The sequence below is a fragment of the Idiotropiscis lumnitzeri genome, chromosome 3 (genome assembly GCF_059441095.1).
Source record: "Idiotropiscis lumnitzeri isolate Australia: NSW breed Sydney's pygmy pipehorse chromosome 3, RoL_Ilum_1.0, whole genome shotgun sequence".
Taxonomy (NCBI): Eukaryota; Metazoa; Chordata; class Actinopteri; order Syngnathiformes; family Syngnathidae; genus Idiotropiscis; species Idiotropiscis lumnitzeri.
Genome location: NC_142393.1, coordinates 13,711,033 through 13,738,355, shown reverse-complemented (window position 1 = coordinate 13,738,355; position 27,323 = coordinate 13,711,033). Strand labels below are relative to the sequence as shown.

The 27,323-nt window shown below is 39.7% G+C and overlaps 1 protein-coding gene across 6 annotated transcripts in view; it reads right to left on the bottom strand.

Moving 5' to 3' along the window:
- The window catches only part of trim33 (tripartite motif containing 33), a 30,443-nt gene extending 5,438 nt beyond the window's left edge, over positions 1-25,005 (bottom strand). For 2 of the 6 annotated variants that reach the window (XM_088290251.1, XM_088290254.1), the window contains exons 1-15: positions 24,405-25,005; positions 16,040-16,158; positions 12,691-12,844; positions 11,342-11,474; positions 10,726-10,842; positions 10,465-10,579; positions 10,041-10,187; positions 9,326-9,443; positions 8,049-8,332; positions 7,263-7,457; positions 3,745-3,801; positions 3,326-3,526; positions 1,349-1,481; positions 1,164-1,227; positions 171-321 (exon numbers count right to left, since the gene is read on the bottom strand). In XM_088290251.1, coding sequence (XP_088146377.1) covers positions 171-321; positions 1,164-1,227; positions 1,349-1,481; positions 3,326-3,526; positions 3,745-3,801; positions 7,263-7,457; positions 8,049-8,332; positions 9,326-9,443; positions 10,041-10,187; positions 10,465-10,579; positions 10,726-10,842; positions 11,342-11,474; positions 12,691-12,844; positions 16,040-16,158; positions 24,405-24,951 — 2,535 coding nt within the window. In that variant the 5' untranslated portion in view covers positions 24,952-25,005. Of the gene's footprint in view, positions 1-170; positions 322-1,163; positions 1,228-1,348; positions 1,482-3,325; positions 3,527-3,744; positions 3,802-7,262; positions 7,458-8,048; positions 8,333-9,325; positions 9,444-10,040; positions 10,188-10,464; positions 10,580-10,725; positions 10,843-11,341; positions 11,475-12,690; positions 12,845-16,039; positions 16,159-22,052; positions 22,218-24,404 lie in introns of those variants that run through there. The other 4 variants (XM_088290255.1, XM_088290257.1, XM_088290252.1 and 1 more) reach the window with 3 other exon arrangements.
- Between the last annotated feature and the right edge of the window lie 2,318 nt (positions 25,006-27,323).

The following is a 27,323-nucleotide window of genomic DNA, read 5'->3' as shown; positions in this document are numbered from 1 at the left end:
TACAACACATTCTACTATCATTAATGAGTAAAAGCTAATTAAATGTAAAGACATTGCTGAACCTGCAGCTAGAGTGGTGAGGTAAGTGCTTCGCTCAAAGGCGCCTCAACAGTACACAGAAAGCAAACTAGAATCTCTCCAACGACGACACTAGTTGCAATTTTCCGTACCATGCAAGCACTCCTCCCAGAGTCTTGACCTCGTTCCGTCTTTGTGGAAGAACCTGGACACCCGTAACTGTCCTCTGAACCAGGCTCCTGTTTGACCCGAACAGGTTCCACAGTACCTCCACCTGCTGCTGTTCTCCCGGCAGAGCTACAACTTGAGAAGAGAGCAGGAGAGAACAAACACCTGAAATTAAGAAATGCCAAATGAAAAGATAATCAAAACTGACTTGTGGCGTGGGCAAGTAATTTTCCAAAGTGGCCATATCAGAAGCTGGGACAATTGCAGAGGGCCACGCCGTGCTATTTTGTTCATTTAATGTCTTTATATAAAGGGGTTGTACTCAGAAATCATGTTCCAAGAGTATGACACGTGAGGCCGAAATTTCACTCGTGCAAAACCAGTTAAAAATGATACTTTTCATATCACACCTCCCTGCAGTGTGCAATCAATAAATTAAGATGGTTCACTCAGCCTGTTCGCCGAATATTGTTGAATGTCGTGGTTGTTTACATGGATACCAAACTCTGAGCACTGAAGTACCATATTATTTTTCAATGAATAATGTTTACACTTGAACAGATTAACTACCTTCATATAAAGATAGTTGTCAAAATAATATTACACACAATACAAACATTAACTCACTATTCAACATACACAAAACACATCTACACTGCACACACATTTTCTAAATATGCTGACATTCTGAGCACCAGTCACTAACTCATATTAGCCGTTCCAAGTTGGGATACACAAATCATTATCAGGGCAATTCCCCAGGCCCTCATCCCACCACTGTACAGGTAATGTGTTGCCAACATGAAGACAACTGTATGCATAGCGAGTCGCTTTTATTTATTAAAAAAAAAAAAAAAAAAAAAAAAGAGAAGGGGGGTCGGAAAAAAGTTCTAAGACGGAGTATGGGTCAGTAATTGCCTGCAAGCCTTACTTTTCCTAGAGATGCAAAATGAAGTGACAGCGCAGTGACACCTCACCTGCCTCTGCTGCCGGTGCTGGATGTGCTGGACGGTCGTGCGGGCGTGTGTGCATTGGAAAGACCTGCAGACACAAATGGTGTAATATAGAACTGGTGGTTAAACGGTATATGAGGCACACGAGTGGTATAATACGAGTTGATGATGACCTATATTAAAGCATTAATATGGAAGGATTTGGGTACCTGAGGAACCAGGCGAGTTTATCGAAAGTCCAGGTGAGGGGTTCATGTCCACTGAACCCGACTGCATTTGTGTGCTGGCTGTGATGTAGCGAGTGAGGAGGTGGCCAAGGCTGCTCGAACCTGCATCCTCTAGCTATGGAAACAAATGGACAGTTGTGTTAAATTTTGTTGGTGCCCCACATAAATGTAGACAATTAAATATTACAATAAAGTTATGCGCCACCATAAGTCGAAACACTGTATTCTGATTAATATTGTGTTATTACTATTGTGATATGAATTAAACAGAATACAGTGTTTTGACTGGAGGGTCGCATAGAATATATTATTGTGAATAAAATTTTCTGAGTTGCCTTCCCCTTTGAAAGCAGATTTACTAAATTCAGTCATCACCAGCAAACGTCAGGCATCAGCCAATCGCGCAAAGTGACCAGTAGAACCGATAATAGTGACCTGGCAATGTGTGGTGGCGCACCACTGGCTAAAAGGCTCAGAAATATGATGGAATGATTTTGTGACATTGTAAAAAATTTTCCCAAATATATAGTTTGTGAGGGCGTCCATTCACCTTCACTAAGGCCTCAGTTACAGCTAAAGGAGGAAAAAAAAAAGCCTCAACGCATGATGCTGCCATCACCATTCTTGCCTGTTGTTATCCTGGCAAACATATCTTTTGGAATTAAATCCAATAAACTCAACCTTAATTACATTGGACCATGACACATTTGTGTGGAAGAGTTCAAGTGTGTGTGTATTTTACCACCCTACCTCATAGCCCAGACATGAATGAATTGGAGAAAGAAGAATGATGGCAGACAGTGCGCCGGTGTGTGGGCGAACCTCCTCTCGCTTAGGCTTTATTTTCTGTTTTTAATGCTTGGCGCTATACTTTGTGCTTTTATGACTGCCAATCTTTATTGAGATATGGGTGCGTCTGAGCATGGTGGGGAGAAGACGTTGTCCCCACTCTTGGCAGACATTGCCGCTGACCTCTCATGCAGTCACACTCTTCAATCAGGACAAAAGCGTTGCCGTGTTGGTCAGCTGTTAAAGCTAAAAGAGAAGCTGAAACACTCTTTGTCACTCCATTCATTCCTGAATGCATGGATTTACTCCATTGTGGCACTTCTTGAAACTTGCCAACTTTCTTGTTGAGCTTTGGCTTTTTCTCTTGCGTTCTTCAATACAGGGTGTATCTCCAGCTTGTGATGCAGCTTTTTCAAGCCACATACTCCCATATAGCGTTGTTAAATGTCCGCTAAATTGACAAACAAAAATTTTATCCTGCGGGTGTTCTTTCGTTCCGGTGACGGAGAGTTGGACTGGCGCTGTTGAGTGCAGCGCTTAATTCAAATTGTTATTCTCCGACTGTGCCTATTTTGACTGCCTTAGGACTTCGGGATGTGGTGTTGCTACAGCTAGGGGCTCTCTTTTCACACACACAATTTGATTGACCCCTCTGCCCATGTCCCTTGTTCATCTGTGTAAAATTCTTCGGAAGCTGTTAGAGGATGTCAGGCTTCGCTAGATTAAGCCATCCAGCTCTCCTTATGACTGTTTCTCATTGTTTCTTTCATGAGGTCCTCCAGAGTGGTTAATCGTGTTTGGCTATTATCAACAGCATTGTATATTCTGGTGTAGACCCACAACATTTTAAACATGCTGTGGTGAAACCTCAGCTCAAGAAACCTGGTGTGCTGTTTCTGTGTGTGGCTAGTTGCTGCAATGTCCAATTTCATGAATGAAACTCAAGACAGAAGAAAAGATGTCACACCGCAATGTATAATAGAGCTGTTGTTAATAATTGCTTGTTTTGTTGAAAAATACACTGGAAAAAATGATTGCATATTAAATCGCAATACAAATAAAAAAATGCTAATAGTTAATCATATTTGTTATTTCCCCCCCAAATTCTTCAGCCCTGGTTAGCACCTTAATTGTAAAAAAAAAAAAAAAAAAACATTCTAATAGGCACACCTGAATGGGTGGGATCTCCGGTAGACAGGGCAAGTTCTCTGGGTTGGTGACTGAGGGGATGAGCTCAATGGGACCGATCACAGGATTGGCAAGGCCTCGATGAGCGTGAGCTCCTGCCATGCTGGCGCTGGTGGGACTTGTGGGGTTTGCATTGTGGCCCGACGCCACTGGGAATGGGCCGGCATGGCCTGGGTTGGAATGCTGAATGAAAACCAGGAAGGAATCAGGGGAAAAAAATGGGAGACAGAGGAGAAGAGAAATGTTGGGAAAAGAAGAAATCAGGACACTCATTGAGTGCTGTTAAAAAATAAAAATAAATTAAATGTGTACTGTGTGAAGATGGTTGCCAATCATGCATTTGGGTGACAAACATGCTACACAAAATGCACAAATGACGTAGTAGGAAAAAGGTACCAAACCCCAGACTGCAGTAAGAAACGAAACCTTTGGTGGCTCATCTCAGATTCTAACGACATCTGGACACAGAAACAAACATGGCGGGGTATAGTGGAGGTTTCTCTGACCTAGTCTTGCATGCAGGAAGTAAGTGTACATTGTTACACTGCATTCTCATTGGCTACCTTGGAAATTGATTGATAATGAGAAACCTAAGGCAAATCAATATGCATTGCATTAAAAATAAACCCCATCACATTATGATTGGCTCATATACCAGAACAAAGTACTGCATGCATAAGAAATGCTAATACGCAAACACCCTGACTCCCATTAGTAAAACAGAGTGATTGTTCTACAAATGAATACTTATTATTAATTATTTATGCTAGCAACTATAACATGCAATTTGGGATTCAGTACTTGTCATTATAATACATGATTTATTTTGAGTATATTTCATTTGATAGTATAAATTGCAATAACACTGGGAACACAATTTTTGTTGAGTTTTGTCTGGGTTTTCCACTATTATGTCAAGTAATGGAGATACTAGATCCTTGTTTTCTTAAGAAATAAAGTAAATGTGCATGTATGCAAATAAAACACTATAATGGAAGTGACAGGGTTTGATCGCATAACAAAATCGAACTTACAACGGTATGCCCATGGTTACAAGGTTCTTAATTCCTACTAAGATAGGTTTCTGTTGGCAGATATTGATAGTACTGATCAATTGGGGGATGTACACACCTCTCACAACACTGTCTCAATTGTGACTGCACAAACATGTTGCCGCTTAACTGTAGATGAGTTCAATCGTAATCAGTTCTTCGTACTACAGTCTTACTACAGCTGATCTATGGAATTTTGCTTCTTTGGTAAGCGAGTAGTGACAAAAACTGACTACAATTTTGGAATCAGCATGTCAATTTTATTTTAATTAGCATAATAGCATTAAAAATCTAACGCAATATAATTGTTTCTAAATTGTTCCCTCGTGTAGTAATTGGTGAGCATCAACACAAGAACTTAAATAACACCATGGCACTAATATTTGAGTGATGTGTTCGAGTACTGTCAAAAAGATGGACTCCCACTGAATCTAAAGAAACAATAAATGGGATTAATTTAGACATTATATACAGTGCCCTGAAGATGTATGAGCCCTCTTCTCAGACTCCTACTTTTTTGCATCGTCTCCCCACCTTAATGTTTAAGATCAGGAAACAAATATAGACATCAGAAAAAGATAACCCAAGTAAACATAAAATGGAGCATTTAAATTGTGATTTTAGTTAGTAGGGAAAAAACAATTCAAAGCTATCTCGCCCTATGAAACAGTACTTGCCCCCCAAAACATGACTGGTCTACATTTGTTTGTTGAGCTAAAAGAAAGTGAGGAAAAATGCGCAGAAAATATAATAGATGAGGGCAAACACTTTTTCGTGATGCTGTAAGATATTTAGTTACTTCATTTAAAAATAAATAAATGAGATAAGAATCAATATTCTGGTCAAGTATACAAGTCACACTTTTTTTCAGAGGTTGGCTGGTCCTGCGACTTATATATGAAATAAAAATTATATTTTGCAGACAGTCATGAGCGGGCACTCTACAATTATGCACTCCTAATCCTTACAAAGACAATTGAGAACAACTGAACACAAACTTCTCAAGAGAATTTATTTTGCAGACTACAAAGCTGCAAGTAATGAATTTTGCAGCTGAAAAACGTAATCAAGCAGAGCGCAAGTTTGGAATGAATGAGAAACTTGTTGTTTTACCTGTCAAAAATGTATCATGAAGAAGAGGGAGGGAAAAAAAAACCTCTCGGAGTGTAAATCAAATTTTGTGGGAAATTTACCGGAACCAAGATAAGCAGAGCTCAGACTCGTTTCAAACATCTAACAAGTTGCTTCTTACATCGCATTCACACTAGAAAACTGATTCTGCAATGACTGGTATAAATGGAGCGCAGACATACAGCGACAACGATCTCAAACTCAATACGGTATGGTGCAGCAACAAATATATTCTACCACACAAATATATTCCACCAGCAAATATAACCAATATAGGACTAAGCACAGAAATACCAGATATTGAACAGTTAATGGTTAAAAAGAAACACAAATGGATTAAAAAATAAATAAATGTGTGCTTTGTCAAGCTAACCTATTTATACCAGTATTGTTCCCACATGTCATTCGCAAGCTAACGTATGGTGCACTTTTATGCTTGTTAAACTGGATAATTCCTGTACAGCACACCAGCTCGAAGAGACTAACATTACCTTGCCTCAATTGAAAACAGAACAAAGTAGGATTCTGTGGTGGCTTCTGTATTAACTGTGTGCAACACCAGCTCAACTTGTGCGGTCCATGACGTATAAAGTAGAGTGCGACTGACATAATAAAGGCACGACACAGCAGGAAGCTAAATTAATTCATTTGTTGTGCAGCTCGAATTCAGTATTAATTATCTAAAGGTGCTCTTATCTCAAAGGCCTTCCGCTTCTTGGCAATTAAGCATGAATTCATTTCAGGTTTTGTGTGGCTTCGTGTTAGATTTTCTCTCTTGTCACTTAGTAATTTGCTGTTCCACTAGCGCAGGGAAATCGGCTAAGTCGTCAACCACAGGAGGTTGACGTCACTTACCCTGAGGCTTCGCAGGCACAATGTACGCCTTCCACGCAAACATTTCCACTGTATCCATTTACTCTATCCTAACGCCTCATGACCTTTTCGCAGTCTATATTGCTTTTGATTGTCAGGGGGTTGAAACAGCGATGTTATGTTTGGCACAATTTTGTCATCGGATGCTCAACCTGATGCTTTGCTTTTTATCCTAATTTTAGATCTGTAATGGCTGGGAATTGGGGTTGTTAATAAATGGTCTCTCACTGAGATGTTACCGTTCATGACCAGGATCAGAATAGATACAGAATATCGGTATATATACCGACATTGGTAAAGACGGTTTGTTGCAAAATTTTGGAATAAGCGTCTTTATGCTCACCGGTTGATTATCAATCAACAATAACCACGCCTCTCGTTCGAAAAAAATATCTCCAATGGAAGTGTCTTGATCGGGTCAGAATATTCAGACTGGGGTGCGTAAATGAAACATTTTTATTCTGATCATCCTTTTGAGAATAGATGTCCATGTAAACATAGCCAATGGGTCATGAGTGCACTTGTGTCGGCGCTCAGGCGGGTGGCCAGATCGCACACACGCAAAATTGTGTCTTATTCGCGTGATTAGTGACTTTTATGGTAGTGGGCATGCACAACATGTTAGCCGCGCAAGCGAGCCAACCACACCCGCGGCGCTGAAGAAACTTCCTGCACCATAGTCAGTCAAACCCACAGAAATCATGACATAATAAAGCAAGGCTTTAACAAATTGCAATACAATCGGGGGACGCTAAAAAACAAAGGCTCACGTGAGATTAAAGGAGGAGATTAATAAAAATTAGTCGTGTCACAAAAAAAAGAGCAGATAGAAAAGAAAGATTTTTGTGTGTGTGCACACTGACCTGTCGCTGCAGGTGAGGCTGCATCATGGAGGGATATTGTTGCCCGTTGTGTCTCGGCTGTGCTGTTGGTATTCTGCCCTGTGGTGGGCCTGGTAGACGCATATGGTGGGAGGAGGAGTACATGGGGGGAACAGGCCCACCATTTAGGACCATTTGCCCTCTTGGGTGCTGCTGCATACTGATGAGCCTAGGAGGCTTATCAGGAAGTAATGCACAAACATAAGGTTAGCAATTGAAGTTGGTGAATACACGCAGATCACAGCAGCATATTTTTCTATAAAGCAAAAAAAAAAAAAAGGAACTTAAATTCAGAGCAAATCTCTTATATTACCACTGCCAAGGATCATGTACTTTTTTTCAGTGTTGGTTTGTTTGTTTGAGAACTTTTGTGAGTGAAACTCCCATCAATATGATATGTCAACCTGGATTTAGTTAGTTAGGACTTCTACAGCTACTAGTTAAGACATGGATATTGACATTGAATTTTGGTAAGAATTCATAGATTACCAAAATTTATCAAGACTACATTTTCGCAATCCATGCCGCCTAAGCAAGTCTTGTTCATCTCAACTTCGGCATTTCAAAATAAAGTCACATTTTTCATCCAAAAATGTAAAGTACAAACCAGTAATTACAGTCAAAAGGGTTAAGAGGAGCATTTTTCTATTTTGTTGACCTTTTGAATGTAAAAACCTCTACTGCCAGAGTGTGATGCAGAAGGCATGTAGCTTTCTCCAAAAGTACTGCATTATGATTGCTGCTCATAAAAATGACACTTTAAATTACCTGCTGCTGAACCATGGGTGGGACAGTCGGTCTGGTATGTTGCTGAGAAGCGAGGCGCATCTGTTGCTGCATCTGCTGTTGTTGCTGTTGCTGGTGTTGTTGCTGGAGGTGTTGCTGCTTCTGTGCGAAGGCTGCCTGCTGCATGTGTTGCAGACGAAGCTGGGCCAAATTGATTTGTCCTTGATTTTTGCCATGTGGACCTTGGCCTGGTGAAACAGGAGCCCCACTACCCATCATACTGGGTGGATGTGCAGGCGGCGGTGGCTTCTCGATTACCAGATTACCTAGAATTGGAAAAAAATAGTACTCACAAAAAACAGTGGGGTGCATGCATGGAAATCTATTTCTTACAAGCATTATTTTTTTAGCCACGGTCAGCAGTCAGGACCATAAATATTTTGACATTGACACTATAACTCCGCCTTAACGGACTTAAAATTATTGGAGTGCTTGGATTTTTTGTGGCCGACGGCTGTAATGCATGACTACAAATACTTTTACTATCTTGCGGGTATTCAAATACTTTTGCTGCAATATTGCCGGTGGAAATAAGGTGCTGTTAATGCACAGAAAGTCAAGACGAATAGGGAACAGGGTTTTTGGGTGCCAATCCGAACCCGAAATTTAATATACACAAGACGCGCCTGAGTATAAGTTGCAGGACCAGCCAAACTATTGAAAAAAAAAATGTGACAGAAAAATACAGTAATTCTAAACACTCCATAATACAGTCTGCTACTTTTGTCAGCTGTCACATCATCAATAATTACACTGGAAAACTTTAACCTGGCTTTCCTGCTTTTGAAACTCATCAGTGGTTTATATCCCTCACTTGTGCTTGGCACACACATACCTACCCCGTGGAGAGTCTGTTTTAAGGGGTTTTTATTCACCAGGGAAAGAATTCTTTGGTCATCCACCACAGTTGTTTCCCCATTGTCTTTCAGTTCTTTTAGTGTTGCTGAGCTCACTGTTGTATTTGTTCTTTTTAATAATGTTCCAAACAGTTGATTTGTCCGACCCTAATGATGGTTTGTCTTATTGATAGTGACAGCGCTTTTAGAGGTCATTGAAAGTTGACAGCGACCAATTCCAAATGCAAACACCAAACTTGAAAATAAGTCAAGACCTTTTATATGCTCCCTGAAAATGGAATAATGAGGGGATAATAAACACTTGGCCAGAGAACAGCTGTACAGCCAATTGTCCCATTTGCTTAAAAAGTGGGAAGCACATAGACAGACTTTTCGCCAACATGTGTGAAATATTCTCCATACCTAGATTTACCACATTTTTGGCCCAGAAGGTTGGGTCACAGAAAAATCGCACTTCTCCATTGGACACAGGAACTGGCTCTAGTCTTGCCTTGAAGAGCTGGCGGAGCTGAAAGAGAATCTGTAAATTCACACACACACAAATAGGACGCATTTGTTGACCGCACTCCACAATCCCATCAAAAACTAACAAGTTCCTTTCTTGGCCAATACGCCATTCCAGGGATAGGGAACTGGCAGGCCTGTTGCCCAAACTTGGACTGTCCTTGATTAATTTTTGAAAATTACATATATTAAAAAAAAAACTACAGCAGCTGATCAGTTTTAAGTTGCGATAGCAATGTTTGATACTACATGATTATAAACAAATATGACAAGACACGCTGTAATAACAAAGGTTATATAATTATAAACAAAAGCATATATTCTTCCTAATATGCTGCAACTATGCTTTCATCAAAATGATGACTTTGTATTGTAAATGTGCTGTATAAAGTTGTATTGTATTGTAAATTGCAAATGTGTACTCAATGCAAGCACGTCACCACACTGCCACAATGAGGCCAAGGCATGAGCAGCAGGAACAGACAGTATTTTTTTTTTTATTAATTGTTATTTAAACGCAATTATTTTAAAATATCTTACTTTCACTATTAAGCACATTTCCAGTTAATAAAATATTACATTATAAATATTAATATCCTGCTCAACAACCTACCGGCCTTTTGCTATAAAGCAGTGCTGTGCTGCTGCCAGTCGAGATGGCCCATTGGCAGAAATTCAGCACATGGTGGATCTGCTGGGCGAGCTGGGTGGTGTCCTTATGCTGGGCCATCAACCTCGCACTCCGCTCTTTGGTCACATTCTAGATACAAGGGTGAATATTTTAGAATAGAATTATAGTTGAAAATTGTAAAATAGTCACACAGAGAAGGGTTAGCGCGGCAGTACAGACAAAATCCTGGAGACCCCCATTTTTAAAAAAAAAAAAGAAAACAACAAGAAAAAAAGAAAAATAAACATAGTTCTTGTTTAAATACCGGTTAACAAATACAATTTAAAAACAAAGTCTGACAACATCGAATCCACAAACATACCAGTTAGGTGAATAAAGACGAGTTATTCATAAAAATACGTCTTACCTCCAGCTGCTGAAGTAAAGATTTTCCCTTTTTGTTAATCTCATTTATCAAAGTAAACACTGCAATCTTAATCTCATGTTCAACCTTCTTGTGGGATTCAGTCAGCTCTTTTAACCTGGATTAAAAAAAGAAAATAAAAAAAAAAACACATTAAAATAACTTGGTGAAACCATGTAATCCTTGTTCTCGAGTCAGGTCACTATCATAAGAATTGACAAATCCAAGCCAATAGGCAGCAACAAGGGGTTGATATTTACTCACCGGTTTTGCACTTGGGACACTGAGTAGTGGACATAATTTTTCTTCTCCTGTAGTTTTGTCATGGTTGACTCGATGATACTTTTGTGGTTAAGAAAAGCTTCCTCCAGGAACTGATACCTGAAAATAGGGGAGGACGATATGGACAAATAATTACATCACCATTATCTTTTCAAAGTTGACGATGGCTACAAGAAATTGCTGTCAAGCACAGCAGTTCAGAAAAACTGCTGCTGTTTTTTTTTTTTTTTAAGTACTTCGTGCATTTTCTGCAAAACAACAATATTCTACGGCTGGGATAGGCAATTTTCCATCAGTGCTGTGTATTACTTCCTAGTTTTTTTCTTCTTTTAAATTTACACTGTCAAATCAAACACAATCAATACTGATCAACAGTGGAATGACACCCAAACAAAACCCTGAACAAAATAGAGTCAAACGTCACCAAAAAAAAACCAAAACAAAAACTAATTCAATAAATAAAAGTGCGGGACCACAAACCTGTGACCCTCAATGGAGATGTGTTTACTGTTTGAAGAATGCAATGCTGCTGGAAGATGAGCACACTTAATCAAGCATGCCCTCTAATTCTCATATCTTATATATCTTAAATGACTACCTATGTTCCTTGTGCTCGAGCAACTGGCAGTCCCGGCAAGTCAAAGTGTCACAGGTTTCACAGAAAAGCTTGAGTGGCTCTTGCTTGTGGATGGGACAAAAAACAGGCCTCTGTCCGGATGCACCCGCAGACTCTGGGAACACATTGGAAAAGACACCAATGAATGAAGCAGTGATTGAAATATTGAAAATATGTTTCCACACAACCCATCTTCTTCTACCTTCCACTACTTGGCATCTGAAATTGATGTTGAAGGAGGGGGAGAGGAACAGCCTGAATGTTTGGAGTGGGAGCATTTCACATTGGAAAACGGTGAAGTTCCACTGATTCATCCATTCCCATATTTATTTATTCATTTATTTTTTCTGTTGTTGCTTTTTTACAACCAGATTGCATTAAAAATACATAATGAAATATATGATATTTTAGGGGGGTGTTCTTTAGAATTTTTCCATTACCAATATGTTTGATTGAATTTGCTTACAGTAATTGTATTTGCAATCATGTAAAAAAACATTGACGTACAAAATCCAAGTTCTCTGAAGTTTTCAAGGTTGGAGGCAATGTTTTCCCACCATTTGGTGGCAGAGACGCGGAGGATGAGTCATTAGCCAAGGTGAAAAAGATGGAGAGGAAAAAGCTGATAGGGATGGGGGGCCCAAGATGGGGGAGCCATACTGTGGAACGGAGAAAAACAGCTGGCTGACGCTCAAGCAGAGTACATCCGGAGCTAAACAGATAAAGAAGGCAATTACAGAGAAAGAGCAAAGATGGCTGCCGTGGAAGAGCTGCGGTTCAAAAGAGGGGAGTCAAACCAGCCGCGCCATGATCCAAAAAATGATGAATGGAGTCTCCTCCCGGACAGTAGCGAAGCTAAGTTATTAACTGCTTGCCATCATAACACCTCATTCTTTAGTCACATTCATGCCATTATTCTGATATATTAAACATGTTTTGCCAGTGCTGATGTGTCTACAGCTTACACCCGGTGTATAGAGGTGGGAAAAACGGGGAGAAGTCGCGAGACCGCTCCTAACTTGCTCGCGGCCAAACATTACATACGGTAGTTGGAATCATCAACCTGTCAAACATTTGTAGGAATGAGGTGAAAAGGACTGTAAATGTAAGTGTATAAAGTGCAGCAGACTTATCATGGCAATTGTGACTAAACTTCAGAAAACAGGTGAGCCGTTATTGGGCGTTACCTGAGCCTTGAGCAACTGTGATGTACACTTTTCAGTCGACAGAAGTGACAAAATGGTTACATCCCTAACAAATGGCCCAATTACATTTCAGCCTTTTGGGCATTACCATTTCAGGTTCACTCAACTTTTGTAACCAGTCCTTACCAGAAGCGGTGTCAGGATCCTCTTTTGTGCGAATCTTGTGGTCTTTGGTTATTTTGACCCTCTGGTGGGCTTCCACACAGGTCTTACATAGCCATTCTCCACACTCCACACAAAAGCCAATGGTTCCGGCATTGTCCTCACAACTTGTGCATACCTTGAAAAGATAAAATTCAGGTCAAACATACGGTAAAACAGCGGCATTCATACAGCAAATGAATGCTTCATTACATCATTAGACAAAAGACCAATCCTATTCCTGTTCACAGAGACCTCCAAGCACCTCAAAATGCTGCAGTATGCATGCAGAATCAGTGGCTTTCAACAGATGGTTCAAGCCAACAAATTAAAGAGCTGACAAAAAAGGTAAGCTTTTTTATGTTTACTTCTAATGTTGTATAATGTATAGTATATTAAATTTAGAAAACGTAATAGTTGCTGTCAGACATCGAGAAAGGGTGGGCTGGAACCATTACTTGAGTAATTGATGGAATGACCTATTTTAAAAATATTTGTGAGTGAAAGCCCTGATAACACTACACTTAGTGCCCCACAAAATTAGCAAATTAGAAATATCGAAGAGCATTCTATTTTTTTTCTTTAAACACAGGTTTTACAAAGCTTATGACATTAATTGATCATCAAATTAATCAAAAACTTTTTGGAGAATGGAGTGATCGTTTAGCGGCACTGCATAAGTTCAAATTGTCAAAATCCTCTGACTTCAGCCTCTCCATAATAATTCCCTTCAGATAAGCAGACTGGATTAGGTCAAAAAGGTTGCTGAGTGGAATATTTGCCCCCCCACCCAATGTGTGTTACATTAAAATATGATATTGCTTGTTTGGTTATTTTTTTTTTCACCCAAGTACGTTAGTATTTCAATCTCGTGTGAATTGCATTTTTGTGAAATAAACAAAGATATACGCAACTGTTAATTCACGTGACCAAATTACATTAAGTGACCAAAAAGGATTGCAACCCATACTACAGCTCAACTCATGTTTATTTATAAACCACTTTCACAACATCTGCAACTTTAACAGAGTGCTCAACAAAAGACATTACGTGAAAAATTAAGATAACATTGTAATTTTAATGCTAGTTATCTAATTTTCCAGATCAATCTGACAGAATAACACAAATAACTTTAAATAGCCTTTTCTGAAAATTCCTTACACAACTGAGCCGAGGACTTCTTGCCACGACCTATTTTTCAAACCAGGTCATTCAAATCTCTGCAGTCAAAATTTCAAAGGAAGTTCAATTTCAATAGTTACCCGGACAAAACTCTGGTATTCAGATGGGTCAATGAGTTCAGGGCCAAGGGAACTGTTCAGATCTTGATCTCTACAGTTGAAGGGTTCCAAACTAGATGACGTTTGAGTACTACGCTGGCTGGGAATATTAATGCTGTCAGGGACTCCAGTCGCTCGCAGTCTTAAGAAGTCGATTTGGATGCGCACCCAGCAGGGCTCTAGACTGACGTTTTGCACTGGTCGCTCTGGTGCACACTTGCACCAAAAATTTCAACTCCATCAGATACACAGGGAATTACTGAGGCTGATTTCGATCATCAGGACTCTCGAGTGTGACCAATAACTCAATGGTGGAAAAAAATAAAATAAGTCTCATATGTGGAACCAGCTGTTCATTCTCAATATTTTCCCTCCTCAAAGTATTTGAATAGGCATCAATTATACGTGGATTTTCACCATTCAAGGGCCAGCCTGGTTGCTTTCAGTTGTGAATAGCGAGAGTCCAATGTACACTTAAAAGAAATTACGATTAAACAGAAGCTCAGCCTGTCACCCAGAATGATGGGGAAAGATAGATATAAAAAGATAAAAATGAAAAAAAAAAACATGCTGCATCAAGAAATGGCTCAGGCTCCAAGAGAATATTCGGAGCACATTTTGGGAAGGCATTGAAATCTATACCACATGGAGTTCAGAGCTCAAACATTCCGGACTGAATTGTAATCACATTAAATTAACTTGTAAATCAAATAAAGCAATTCCATCATCTTTTGTAGAAATGGCAGGCACTTATATGGGTCACAATCATTTTGGGTCACCCGCTAAGACTTAAAAGGATTACAGTCCTTATGTTGACAGATTTGCAAATTTAAGTTTTTTTATTTTAGTTTTGTAGTAATCTGCTTCTTTGTCTTGGGTGTGAAGAATTTGCATTCATGTCCAGTCTATAGCAACACTCTTATTTCATATATTGGCGTGCATCAATTATCGGACAATATCTCGGCCGATATAGCCGATACCTGTCCTCAAAAATCTCCTCGTCTCTCCAAAGGCCTCTACACACCAATCTGACGTCGAGTGTCATGGCCAACTGTCGCGTCGGCCTAGAAGTTGGCATGTCGTAACGGAAAATGACCAAAGAACACACTGCAAATGCCGACGGAGACGCCAACTACTTCTGACCTTGTGTGCATGATGTGAAGAATATTATAGGAACAATTATGTTATCAAATGTAATGTAGAGATAAGTTTAATAGCACACTGCACAACATTAACTAAATGGTATAGGTTTTGTTGCTAATCTTGGTTCACACATTCACTAACAATTCTGGGAACAGAACATAGCCACCTGCACCCAGATCAAGCCAACCGAACAAACTCCACACTAAATAAACATGAAAGGATGTGGGCAGGATAAACAGCTGTGACCAGAATACACATACCTTTGATAATAAACATACCTTTGATATTGTTGTGATATGACCTTTTACTTGTAAACCTGTATCGATTTCTGTATTGATCGTAATATTGTGATATAACCTGTGATTCTCAATAAAAGGTCCGGGGAGTGTAGGAAGCTTCAGGGATCCGACCTGATCACTGGGGTTTCATCACTCCTGGCCAGACTCTTGCCACTTGGTATCCGTGTCTATTGTCTATGAATTTCCTACTTGTCATGGCGATGGTCACTCCACCACATTTGGTGTGATTCTCCCGTGACACATGAGTGAGGAGTCGTAACCCTACAATTTTAACTGAAACAAGGTCGCTAAACAATTGCCCCAAAAATAATTGAGATTAATTTGAGAAATGATAAAGAGTTGATTAATAATTTAATTGCTCCACCTCTGGTCCTAATGTTGGCAACATTATTTTTCCAGCCTGGTGGAGAGACGAGTGGGAGCTTGCTGGCATCTGCCATTGGTTGAGACGCTTGGTGTGGGAGTGGCTATTAATTACTCCAATTTCGTAACAGAATTTTTCTGAATTTCACATTTAGTACATGCACAACCATTCGTATACAATAGTCAGTGTTCCGTATGTCGCTTTTAATATTAAAAAAATGGCGATGACAAAGACAGGCCTCAACTTACCTGTGCAGACTTTTCATCGGACGTGCTGGTCGCCTCTGAGGTATCTTTAACGAAGTAGTTGTCGACAATATCGTTCTGTTTGTAGTCCTGGTGGCACACTGTGCATCGCATAACATTTACTGAGGACAGAAGAGAGAATAAAAGAATGAGACTCAAGTAAACTGTGGTTAGATGGGCTTATCGTGTTAATTTAATTCAGTTGTTCAGTTAGGATCTTTAATCACATTCATCAAATTGCAAATTATCACGTGATGTTTTGGAAGCAGATGCCAATAAACAAGTCCTTGAGACGCCATCTTAGCCAACAACTCGAGTGAGGTAGTTTGAGCCAGCCAGAACCGGTTTGAGCAGCCCACAGCCAGTTTGTGGAAGTGCCATCTGCTCCTGTCCCTGAATGATTAAGTGTGGAGCGCACGCATGCAGGCACACGCACGCAGCCACTCTAAATTGAACAGGACCATCAAATCTCTGCTAGACACTGAAATCACACCTACACTTCATTGAAAACTTATCTTAAAACAGAATTAATACAAAAGCATGCAGGCACATGCACACAGCCACACTCAATTGAACAGCACCATACAACCTCTGCTGCCCACTGAAATCTCTCCTGCACCATTTTAAAGAGGATTTGTTCAATTTTAAAAGGAATTTGAGACAAATTAACATGCTACAGCAGCAGAAAAGAGCGCAAGAATTTTTTACACACACACACACACACACACATACATACATACATATATATACATATACATATAGATTTGTCCCGATTCAACTTCACTTCCTGTCCGATACCGCGGCCTAGACTACAGTCCGATAACGGTATTGTCCGATACGATAATCAACAGAAATGATAGGGGCTTGATGTACTGCACTTGAATACATTAAATGAAAAAAATTCCAGCAGGGCTCTTGACTCTTTTTGTACTGGTTAAACTGGCGCACCAAACTTTACTTGGTTCCACCAGCGTAAAAGTTAGAAAACCTCCTGAACAATTTATGTGAATTTCACCATTTTTAAAATTCAGTAGGGAACACTATTGTGGCACTGCACATGGGAGTGTTTGAATGTATTTTAATATTAACGCTTCAATGAATAAATCACTCACAGAATTATTTATTTAACGGTGATCATTCCACAGTGCAAATATCTCAAAGAGAGAGGAAGATTTTTTTCAAGAGAAGATATTCTTAAGGACCAAAATAAATGATTTTAAAATAAATAAAAATAAATAAATCACTCACCAAATCACTTCCAACTATGGCCGTCATTCCAACAAGTACTGTATTTCTGACAACTAGGACTATTACGACACAGTCTTTGCTATCCACCCATCCATTTTCTGAATCACTTAACCTTGCCAGGGTCGTAAACGTGCAATAAAGTTGCCGTTTGTTCTGTACGGCTAAATACTGGACAAGTTCGCTTTGTGCTGCGGTCAGCCTCAAGTAAAGTTGAATTGAAGCGCGGAGAATCTGAGCAGGCAGCCAGGTTGAAGTGATTAAGAAAATGCACCATAGTGAACCTGAACATAGCGATTTCTCACTAGTTCTTATTCCAAATCACCCGCAGCTACTAGCTAGCTTAGCCAATTACCTCGGCTCCCAAGTCCCACTTTGATTTTATTTACATGACCTTAAAGATTCTGCGAGATCCGACAGCAATCCACCAAGATCCGGCTGGTCGGACTTTCTCCTCGGCGATGTTGAAATTGCTCGTCAACTTGTCTATATATACTGAAATCGAATGTCGATTAAGTGCACGCAATTATAATACCCAGCAGCGACGGTATAAATATAATTGAATTGGAAAAGGCACGGATTGTTTGTCCTCATTCTCTTGCATTGGACGCCTCTGGCGACTGGCCGCCTGAAGCCTCCACGGCTGAGGAGGATCCACATCCGTCATGCAGGACGACCACCAAGCGAACCTCAGCTACGCATCTCATTCAATTGAATGACAGCAGTGTATGTGTTCTTTTTAAGTGTCAATATATAAGATAAAATAAAATAAATAATATGGTGACTCCCATACCACCGAGATCATCTAGTTTAGCGCCTTACCAGGAGTGATTGTTTGGATCGCAAGGGCTGTGCATGCTAGATCCAACAAATTATGGAATGGACTGCTTGTGAATGAGTGCAAATATCCGAGATTATGAAAGTAGAACGATAAAATCAAATACTATTTTTTGGGCTGATATCAGACCAATAGCCAATACAAAAATCGGGTCGGGACACGCCGACTAACATTTGATTTGTCGTGTTATTTGGGCTTTTCTTTTTAATTTACAATACACAAAAACTGTATGTGTACAGTATTAACCACACAAAAAAGTTGTTACAGTGAACGCAAAACCGTATGCAAACAAAGTGTGTTGTGAAAACGTGAGCCAAGCCCATCATTTTAATCTATCCATTTTCAGAATCCTCACTAAATTTACAAAAAATACAGAGAAAAGTTTCCCTTTGAGAAGTTGATGTAATAAAAATCGAATTAACAGCCGCCATCTATTAAATGGGAGAGTAGCGTAAAAGAACGCAGTCGATTTTTAAGAGTAGAAAATCGGTCCATCACTCAGTTGTGAGGCCAATATGATTTTGCCTTGCAACTTACTGCTCCGAAATACTTTAAGTCACAGAGGTTACATTTTGCTACAAATGGTGGAGGAAAAACATTCAATCCAATACAATACATCCTTATTTAAATAGCGCTTTCACAACAGCTGCAGCAGATACAAAGCGCTTTACAAAACCTATAACAAAAAAAATAATCCTCTTATAAATGTGTACATATCTTAAAGAATTAAAGTTGTAAGATACCGATGGTTATATAAGAGCAGCTACTTGCTAGTGCCACATGCCGCAATTTATATATGATCAGATTGATTGACTAATCGCGACTAATATTGGTGATTAGTCAACGAGCAAAATAATCGTTTGTGGCAGCCCTAACAGGTGATGCGTCACAGGTAGGCTTCCGCAATTTGTGCAGACGCATTGTATGACACAGGATCGGAGCACTTTCGCGTTTTTTGGCTTCAGTTTTATCGATCTGGAAATTAGGGTTGGGCGATCTATCGCTATTGTATCAGTCACGTGACTTTGCTACGCTGATGTTGCATGTAAAGCTAAGTCCAACAACCACATTCCTGCTTTCAACTTTGTCGTTGATCGACAGCTAAAGCCAGTCAATGACAATCATCTTGTGGAGGGAGTCAGGGAGCGAAAGAAATGGAGGAAGACATAAGTAACTGCTGCGGGACGGGACACACTCGAGAACTCCACTTCTGTGTTAGCAGCAGTCGTGAGACAGCCATGTGATGTCTGTACATATTGTGGTTTAGAACATTATGCGAATATATTTATAATTTCACAATAACCAGTGGACAAAATAGTGCACCTAGTTGTAAAAATGTACGAGCAGCCTGCGCCTCGCCGGTCCATTCAATTGAATGGGAGTGAGCTTCGTCTTTCAATTTATCCACACTTTACTCATGATTATTCCCCATGTCCTATTTCCATAGCAACGCGCGTCTTCCTTGACTGCCGCTATCTTTTCGGGCATTAAAACGAGTCCAGACAATACAACATATTACATGAAGAGCCTCATAAAGCCTTCCAGGCTGGCAGAGCTCATATTGCTGCGAGTCCACACATCACATCGCCATGTAATGCATCAATGCATACACAAGCATCGTCTTGTACAGGTTAACTTTTTTTTTTTTTTTTTTTTTTCAATCCACAATAGCATTCATCAATTTTCTCAACTGCTTATCCTCACTAGGCAAGTGTATGTATGGTTGATGCAGTTAATGCATGCATGCAAACGCAACAAACAGTTCTGTTGTAGCATAAAATTGTCATTAAAGCAGAGTTGTGAATGTGAATTTCATTCATTATAATTCATTGCTGACTTTTTTAATGTCGGCTGACAGTGACTACGATTACATGCGGTCAATATTTGGGTTAAGGTAGAAATTTCCATTTTCCATTACACTCTTTTAAACACTTTGTTACAGCTGGAGCTGTTGTGAGATGCGCTATACACAAAGTTGTATTGCATAAATTCTGATTTTTGAGTCATTCGAAATAACAATCCGATTACATGGCTTAAGTGGACAGAGTTATCCCCCACATAACGAAATAACCTGAGTGAAACGGTGACGTACGGACATCCTGATGCAATTATACATCTTCTACGCATGTTCTGTTCCCTTCCTCTTCGCTCCAAAAGTCTGGTGTCGTACTTATTCGAGCATTTGCCTTGGTTTGTTTATCACTACCCGTGTATTTCCGCTAGGTTGCACACCAAACACCGCAAATACAAGCATTTTCTGTCCAACAAAGACCAAGATTCCTTGCGGTTGAGCACACACAAGAGTGTCCCGTTCTATCTGTGGATTTCGATGCCGTATACATGCGCACATATTCGGTTTAGAAAAGGAGCAACCCAGGCATGATACTCAGAATAAAAAAAAACAAACAAAAAAAACAATAAGGGCCTTTTAAAACCCAAATACTGCAAATATCCAGCTTTTAAAACTCAAATACAGCCAATATCAGCCAGTAAATTCTACTTAAAAATAATAATTCCCCTTCCACATCGTTTTTGATTTTTTTTCAATGATTAGTTTTCAGTGAACCCACATTAATATAGTTATCGAATCATTATTGAGACATTGTTGAAAATATCGAGAAAAGGAATGTTGGCCATATATCACAGGCCTCGTGGAAATCATCGTGTCAATTTTGCCGGCAAAAATTCACACACCACAAAACTGGTACCGGTACTTGGTGCAATGCTACTGTCAATGATGCAGGACTTCAAATTAAATGGTTATTATCCATTATTGTGTCATTTCTTGATTGTTTATTTTGAATGCATGTATTTTGCTGCATAAGGAACATAGAGTATCTACATTTTGTTTTTACATATTTACAAGTCATTCCAAATGTACACGTGAGCATTGGGATGGAAGGGGCGGGGAGACATGCTTGGGACAGACCAAGCGCGCTCTTCTTTGCATGTGCAAAGTTGTGAAGCGTTACGGTAGAGATATTTGACTTGATTTTAATTCCACTTGAATTAGAGCATAAAGTGGACATTTGTGGTGATAGAATACGCAGACGGTGCATTTGAGATACACATAAATAATGTGACATCATCATCAGAAGACGTATCCATAAAATGACGACAGGAGCAATCGTCTCATTCAACCCTCCTCCCGCCTTGCAACTTTGTCAATCTTCTCCAGTGTTATAGAAGAAATAGAATGATGAACAAATTAATAGTTCGGAACCGAGTGTTTGAAAGCACTATAGGTTACTTAACGGTTTACATTTTTAAATGAAGAAAATGTTTTGTTTAAAATCCTTTACATCCATGTTCTACAGACTATTGAGTTCATGCAATTCGCTTATTATTGTAAACATACTTTGTCTAAATTGTTTACGCTAAACATTTGAAAATGACACTTAGAACACAGAATTTCTACAAGACCATTTGTCTGAGATTGGAAGTTTACTTTACACGGCTGTAGACTACAGTTAAAACATTATGTTGTGTAGATGTTCACTTGTAGACTAAAGCACAGTGCGTCAAGGTACAGGTTGTTGACCTAACATGTTATCTAATATTGAGAGTTTGATTTATTTATTGTAAATGAATAAATTGTGTTTTTTTAATGTTTACCATTGTTAAAAAAATGATACAGTTTGAAGTGCAGAATAAATCTCTCCTTGTCAATTTAAGTGCAAAAAATACTGAAGTGCATGGACAATTACTGGGCCATTCAACTCATTTGCGAAAGTATCTTGAAAACTGCTGAAAAAAAAAAAATCCAAATTATTTGATATAAAGCATTTTTTAGAGTAGTAAAAATAGTTATTTTGCCTGGTAACCAGTAACTTTTATTATTAAGTAATTCAATCACTGTTACTTGTTTGATCAAGTAAATATAATTAATTAATTTTTATAAAGTAATGTTTCATGAGTGTGTTGCTCACTTACACTTATCTTTAGCAGTCGTGGAGTCACGTAGTCTCGTAATCCTTCATATGGTTCGATGTGTAACCCAAACGTCAGCGAATGGCTCTTCACGGTGACCATTTTTCGGCACATCTCGCAATGTTCTTTTGACCGATGATCAGTCTTGTCAAACCCTGAATCATTGCCAGGCTCAGGACGTGCACCCGTCCATATTTGAAAAAAGGTTGTGTTCCCTCGGGTGCTGTAACAAAGTCACATGACTGAATCCTGCCCACTGAGCCGCCGAATGAAGACTTATTACTTCCTCTTCTGTCTATGCATGCTGATTCGTCGAATGAGGATTTTATCACCTTCTGCTTATTTGCAGCAAATGAATGAACTTGTTCATTTTGCGCGGGTCCTTTTTGGAGATAGTATTAATTCTTGATAAAGGTACAATTGCGCATCGTGAAAGCAACTTTGACGATAATTGTGTGAAGGCATTTTTGAAGTCTTCACTTATTTCCCATGATTCACCATTTCAACCCGCGTCCCCTTCTTCGACAAGCTACAGCTTCCCCATTTCTCATCCGATTGTCACCGTTCCGACTTCAATCAATTCCAATAATTCCCACCATGCAGGCTTCCATTTTTTTAATTGACATAATGTTAACATGCTTTCACCTTATTTGCGATTGTACATTTTAATATTATCTCAAATCAATTTATTCAGATTCATTTCCATTTAGTGTTATGCAACATCATTCACTCTCATTCAACATCCCTTCACCCTCCATCATTCACTATGCACATTTTCATTCAATTATATTCTCCATGGTTAGAACAGATTCACTCTATTTGAGTGTCAGAAATTCATCCATTCCAAATGGATCTCTACAATTCAGTTAGAAATTCAAAACATTTATTTCAGTCATTTCACATGACTTTTTCCTCACTCACATTCCTCAATTCATATACTGTATTCATGTTTCAAAGATATCTTTCCCCATTCATTCCAGGCTTTCCCAGTTCTATTATTGTGTAAAGGCTGATTCTATACGTGCACTTGTATATGCTTGTGTGGTTCAGAGGTTAAGCACTCATTTTCCATCCTGGAGACTGTCGGTTCAAGCTCCAACCATGGAATATTTATTATTTTATTTTTTTAATTCACACAATGTGCCATGCTTTCACATTATTCACCATTTAAAATTATAATATTATTACAATCAATTTATTCTTATTCATTTCCATTTAGTGTCATTCAACATCATTCACTATCATTCAACATCCTTCCACCTTCCATCATTCCAAATTCTCATTCAGTTCTATTCTCTACAATTCAAACTCATTCAATTTCATTCTCTATGATTCAAAATCACTCAATATCATTCCACATCCTTCCACCCAGATGGCTTCAACTCCTTAGCCTTCACACACAATTTCTCCAGAAATTGCATTCTCTAGTATAGAGTACGATAAAGTACATAATGGTAAGAACAGTTGGCCAGTAAAATGCACTTAATTTTTTACTGGTGGCTGAGTCGGGCTAGCATCAGTGAATTTCATTAATGTCGGACCCTGTAATTCGTCAAAGAATACTAATTTGAAAATACATTTATTTTAAAGCATTGTTGCATGCTTGGCGGCACGATGGTCGACTGGTTAGCACGTCCGCTTCACAGTGTAGAACTCATAGGTTTGAATGCGGCCCGGCCTTCCTGTGTGGAACGTGCATGTTCTCCGCGTGCCAGCGTGGGTTTTCTCAAGGTTTCCTTTCAGACTTGCACGTTCCAAAAACATGCTTTACATGCACCCCAAGTGTGATTGTGTATGAATACTTGTTTGTCTGTGTGTGCCCCGCGATCGGCTGGCAACCAATTCAGGGTGTACCCTGCCTATTGGCGAAGACGGCTGTCATTGGCGCCAGCATCCACGCCACCCGCGTGAGGATAAGCGGTTTGGATAATGGATGGATGCATGGATGGTTGCATGACAACTATTATTTCATTCAAAAGCATGTCCATGTATTTATTTTGTTGGTTTTATTTTGTCGTCTACTACCGTAATGAATTAGAATAAAAGCGGCCAGCATCCGAACTTGTATTACGATTGTTAATTCTTAAAACTGTTTATACCGCATCAATTATAACTCTATATTCTGCACACTGACAATCTTAGTGCAGGCTGGCTTGACCTGGCTTTTCCGAGTGTACGTCGGACTGTACATTCGTTCCCACACTTCCGTGATCAGGGTAAAAAGCTACCGCAACACGCATGACAACAATCGTCTGAAGGATAAACACGGTGATGTTCACTCATCGAACATTACTACGCGTCCAAACAGCAGCCGGCTCCACTTCACGCACGACGGAATAAATGGGGAAAACTCACCAATATGTGTGTTGGTTTGCCCGTGTGGTCCAGTCACCTGCACGCTGATCTGCCTTTCTGGTTGCGGGATACATTTCAGGCAAAACGAGTGCAAGCAAGGTAGAAGTTTTGGTTCGCTTTCTCGGCTCTGAAGACTTTGTTTACACACTGCGCACGTATCCAATAAATTAATGGGAGTCTGTGCCGGTGTGGCTGCCGGGGCTGTGGGAGGTGGGGACATTTCCGAGGCGAGTGCGCTGACTGCGGCATCGCCGGCGGCTGGGGCTTCAACAGGACTGGGCTCGGCGTCGGTTGGGTTGGCATCCATAGGGCTAGCAGCGCTCCTGCCGCTAACATTGCTGATGCTAACCTCACCGCCTCCTTCGCCGGTGGCAGTCGTCGCCTCGTGAGCGGGAACACGCGGTTCGCTCTCTTCCGCTTCCTTTGTTTGGCCTTCGATAAGAGCAGTTTCGGTTTGGGTTTCAGCCTGCACGTTGTCTTCCGCCGAAGGAGGAGGCTCCGGGTTTGGTGACGGTTCTATATCATCGACGCCTTTGTTATCCGCCATCTTCCTTCCTCTTTGAACCGCCTGGACGTCCTACGTGACTTGCCAAACCACGACTACGTCCGTGCGTCACGACGTCACAGTGGGAGCTTCGTGTGCTTCCGTTTTTCTGACGCCGGTAATCCAAGTGTGACATTTCAAACAGATATACGTTGACATTACGTATCGCATCATATTTAACGTCATGTAACCTACATCATGTTCGCAAAATAATGACGCCAAATCTCAAAAAGTTTTATTTCTATTAAATTAGTGACACGCGCTGACGAATCTGCAAATGAAATAAGTACAGTGCTGTAGTTCCACTGAAACGCAGCGCCTTTTATTAAAAGTGGCCAATTAAAGATATCGCTGCTTGCGCTTCTTTATTTTTCCTTTATGATTTGTTTCCATTACTTTTTATGTTTTATTGTTACATTTATTATACATAAATTTATAGATGTGCGTATACCGTGTATATACAACATCAATGGTCACGGTGTGCTGGTGCCCATCCCAGTTGTCTTCAGGCAATAGGCGCGGGTCTACCGTGAGCTAGTTGCCAGACAATTGCAGGCCACACAAAAAGAACAACGAATCAAACTTGGTTAGTTTCGATTTTGCTATGCAGGAGGAAACCGGAGTATCTAAAAAAAAAATCTACATAGGTACATGCAAACTCCACACTGGACGGTCGGAACCCGGAAGCAAACCACGACCTCTGCACTCCGCCAGGGTTACGTGCTAACCAGTCGTTCACTGTGCCGCATACGCAATATTTTCCTCAAAATAGGAAAGGAAATAGGGCGGCACGCTGGAGGACTTGTTAGCATGGTTGCCTTACATGGCAGAGGTGTAGGGTTCGATCCCTGCTCTTCTTGCGGCCTTCCTGTGTGGAGTTTGCATGTTCTCCTTGTACCTGCGTGTATTTTTTTCGAGGTACTCCTGTTTCCTCCTGCATTGCAAAAACATGCATAGTGGGTTAATGGGACACTCTAAATTGTCCCAAGGTGTGATTGTAATTGCGGAGGGTTGTTTGCCACCTACTGCGCGTTGACAGCTGGGATAGGCTCCAGCATATGGGGCCATTATTGTAGCAAAACTATTTACAAATGCATATTTCAATCCGCAAATGTGTATTAAGCATCCATACCTGTAACCAGAGTCACAAATGTGTACTGAGAATTTAAAAATGCATAATTGAAGTTACAAATGTGTAACGAGAATCCACAAATGCGTAATTGAAGTCACAAATGTGTAACAAGAATCTACAAATGCGTAATTGAAGTCACAAATGTGTACAGAGAATCTACAAATGCGTAATTGAAGTCACAAATGTGTACCGAGAATCTACAAACGTGTATATTGATTTGAATGTGCACTGGGCCTCTTGATTGGGTGTGTACCTAATTGTGACTTTTGCGCGAGTCACAATTGTGTGTAGCGATTTGCCAAATTGTATCTGGAGACTTGTGTGGCTGCATAGCTACACATTCAGACCACAAGGGGCGCTAGTACTCTACCAACCCAGTACCACCTATATATATATATATATATATATATATATATATATATATATACAAGAATAACATGGACGGTATCAAGTGCCATTTATTTAACATTCTTTAAATTGGAATAAATGCAAGAATGAAGTGGAACTAACGGCATTGTGTGTACATTACACATCAACTGGCACATCCACCTCACAGTTCCGAGGTTGGGGGTTTTGAAGCTCAGGTCGGGCTTTCGTGTCTGTTCTCCCCATCCTTGCCCATGCTTCCTCTGGGTACTCAAGCTTCGTCACACGTTCCAAAAACAAGCGCATTTGGTTCGTTTAAGACTAAATTGTCCATACACGTGTGAAGGTGTGGATGTTTAAGAAGGGTATACTTATATTATATAAGTATATAAGCTGTAGATATACGGTATATATATGAGTTTGTGGGTGTTCTTATTTTTCCTGCTCTCCTCTATGGGCAGATATTTGTGCCACTAGAAACTGAATATTTGAATTGAAAACTGAATATTTGAATTAAAAACTGAATATTTGAATTGAAAACTGAATATTTGAATTGAAAACTGAATTATTGAATCACAAACTGAATTATTGAATAACAACAATTGTATATTTATTGTTTAATTTTAATCATAATTTTCCATTTACAATTCATGTAATTCAATAATTCAGTTTTCAATTCAATAATTCAGTTTAAAATTCAAATATTCAGTTTTCAATTCAAATATTCAGTTTTCAATTCAAATATTCAGTTTCTAGTGGCACAAATATCTGCCCATACTCCTTTGTCATGAAACTTCAAATGACATGACAGGACAAGGCTCTTCATGTCTCCTGTACAATAGGTGGCGGTATGTACCAATCACATTTCATCCGCCAG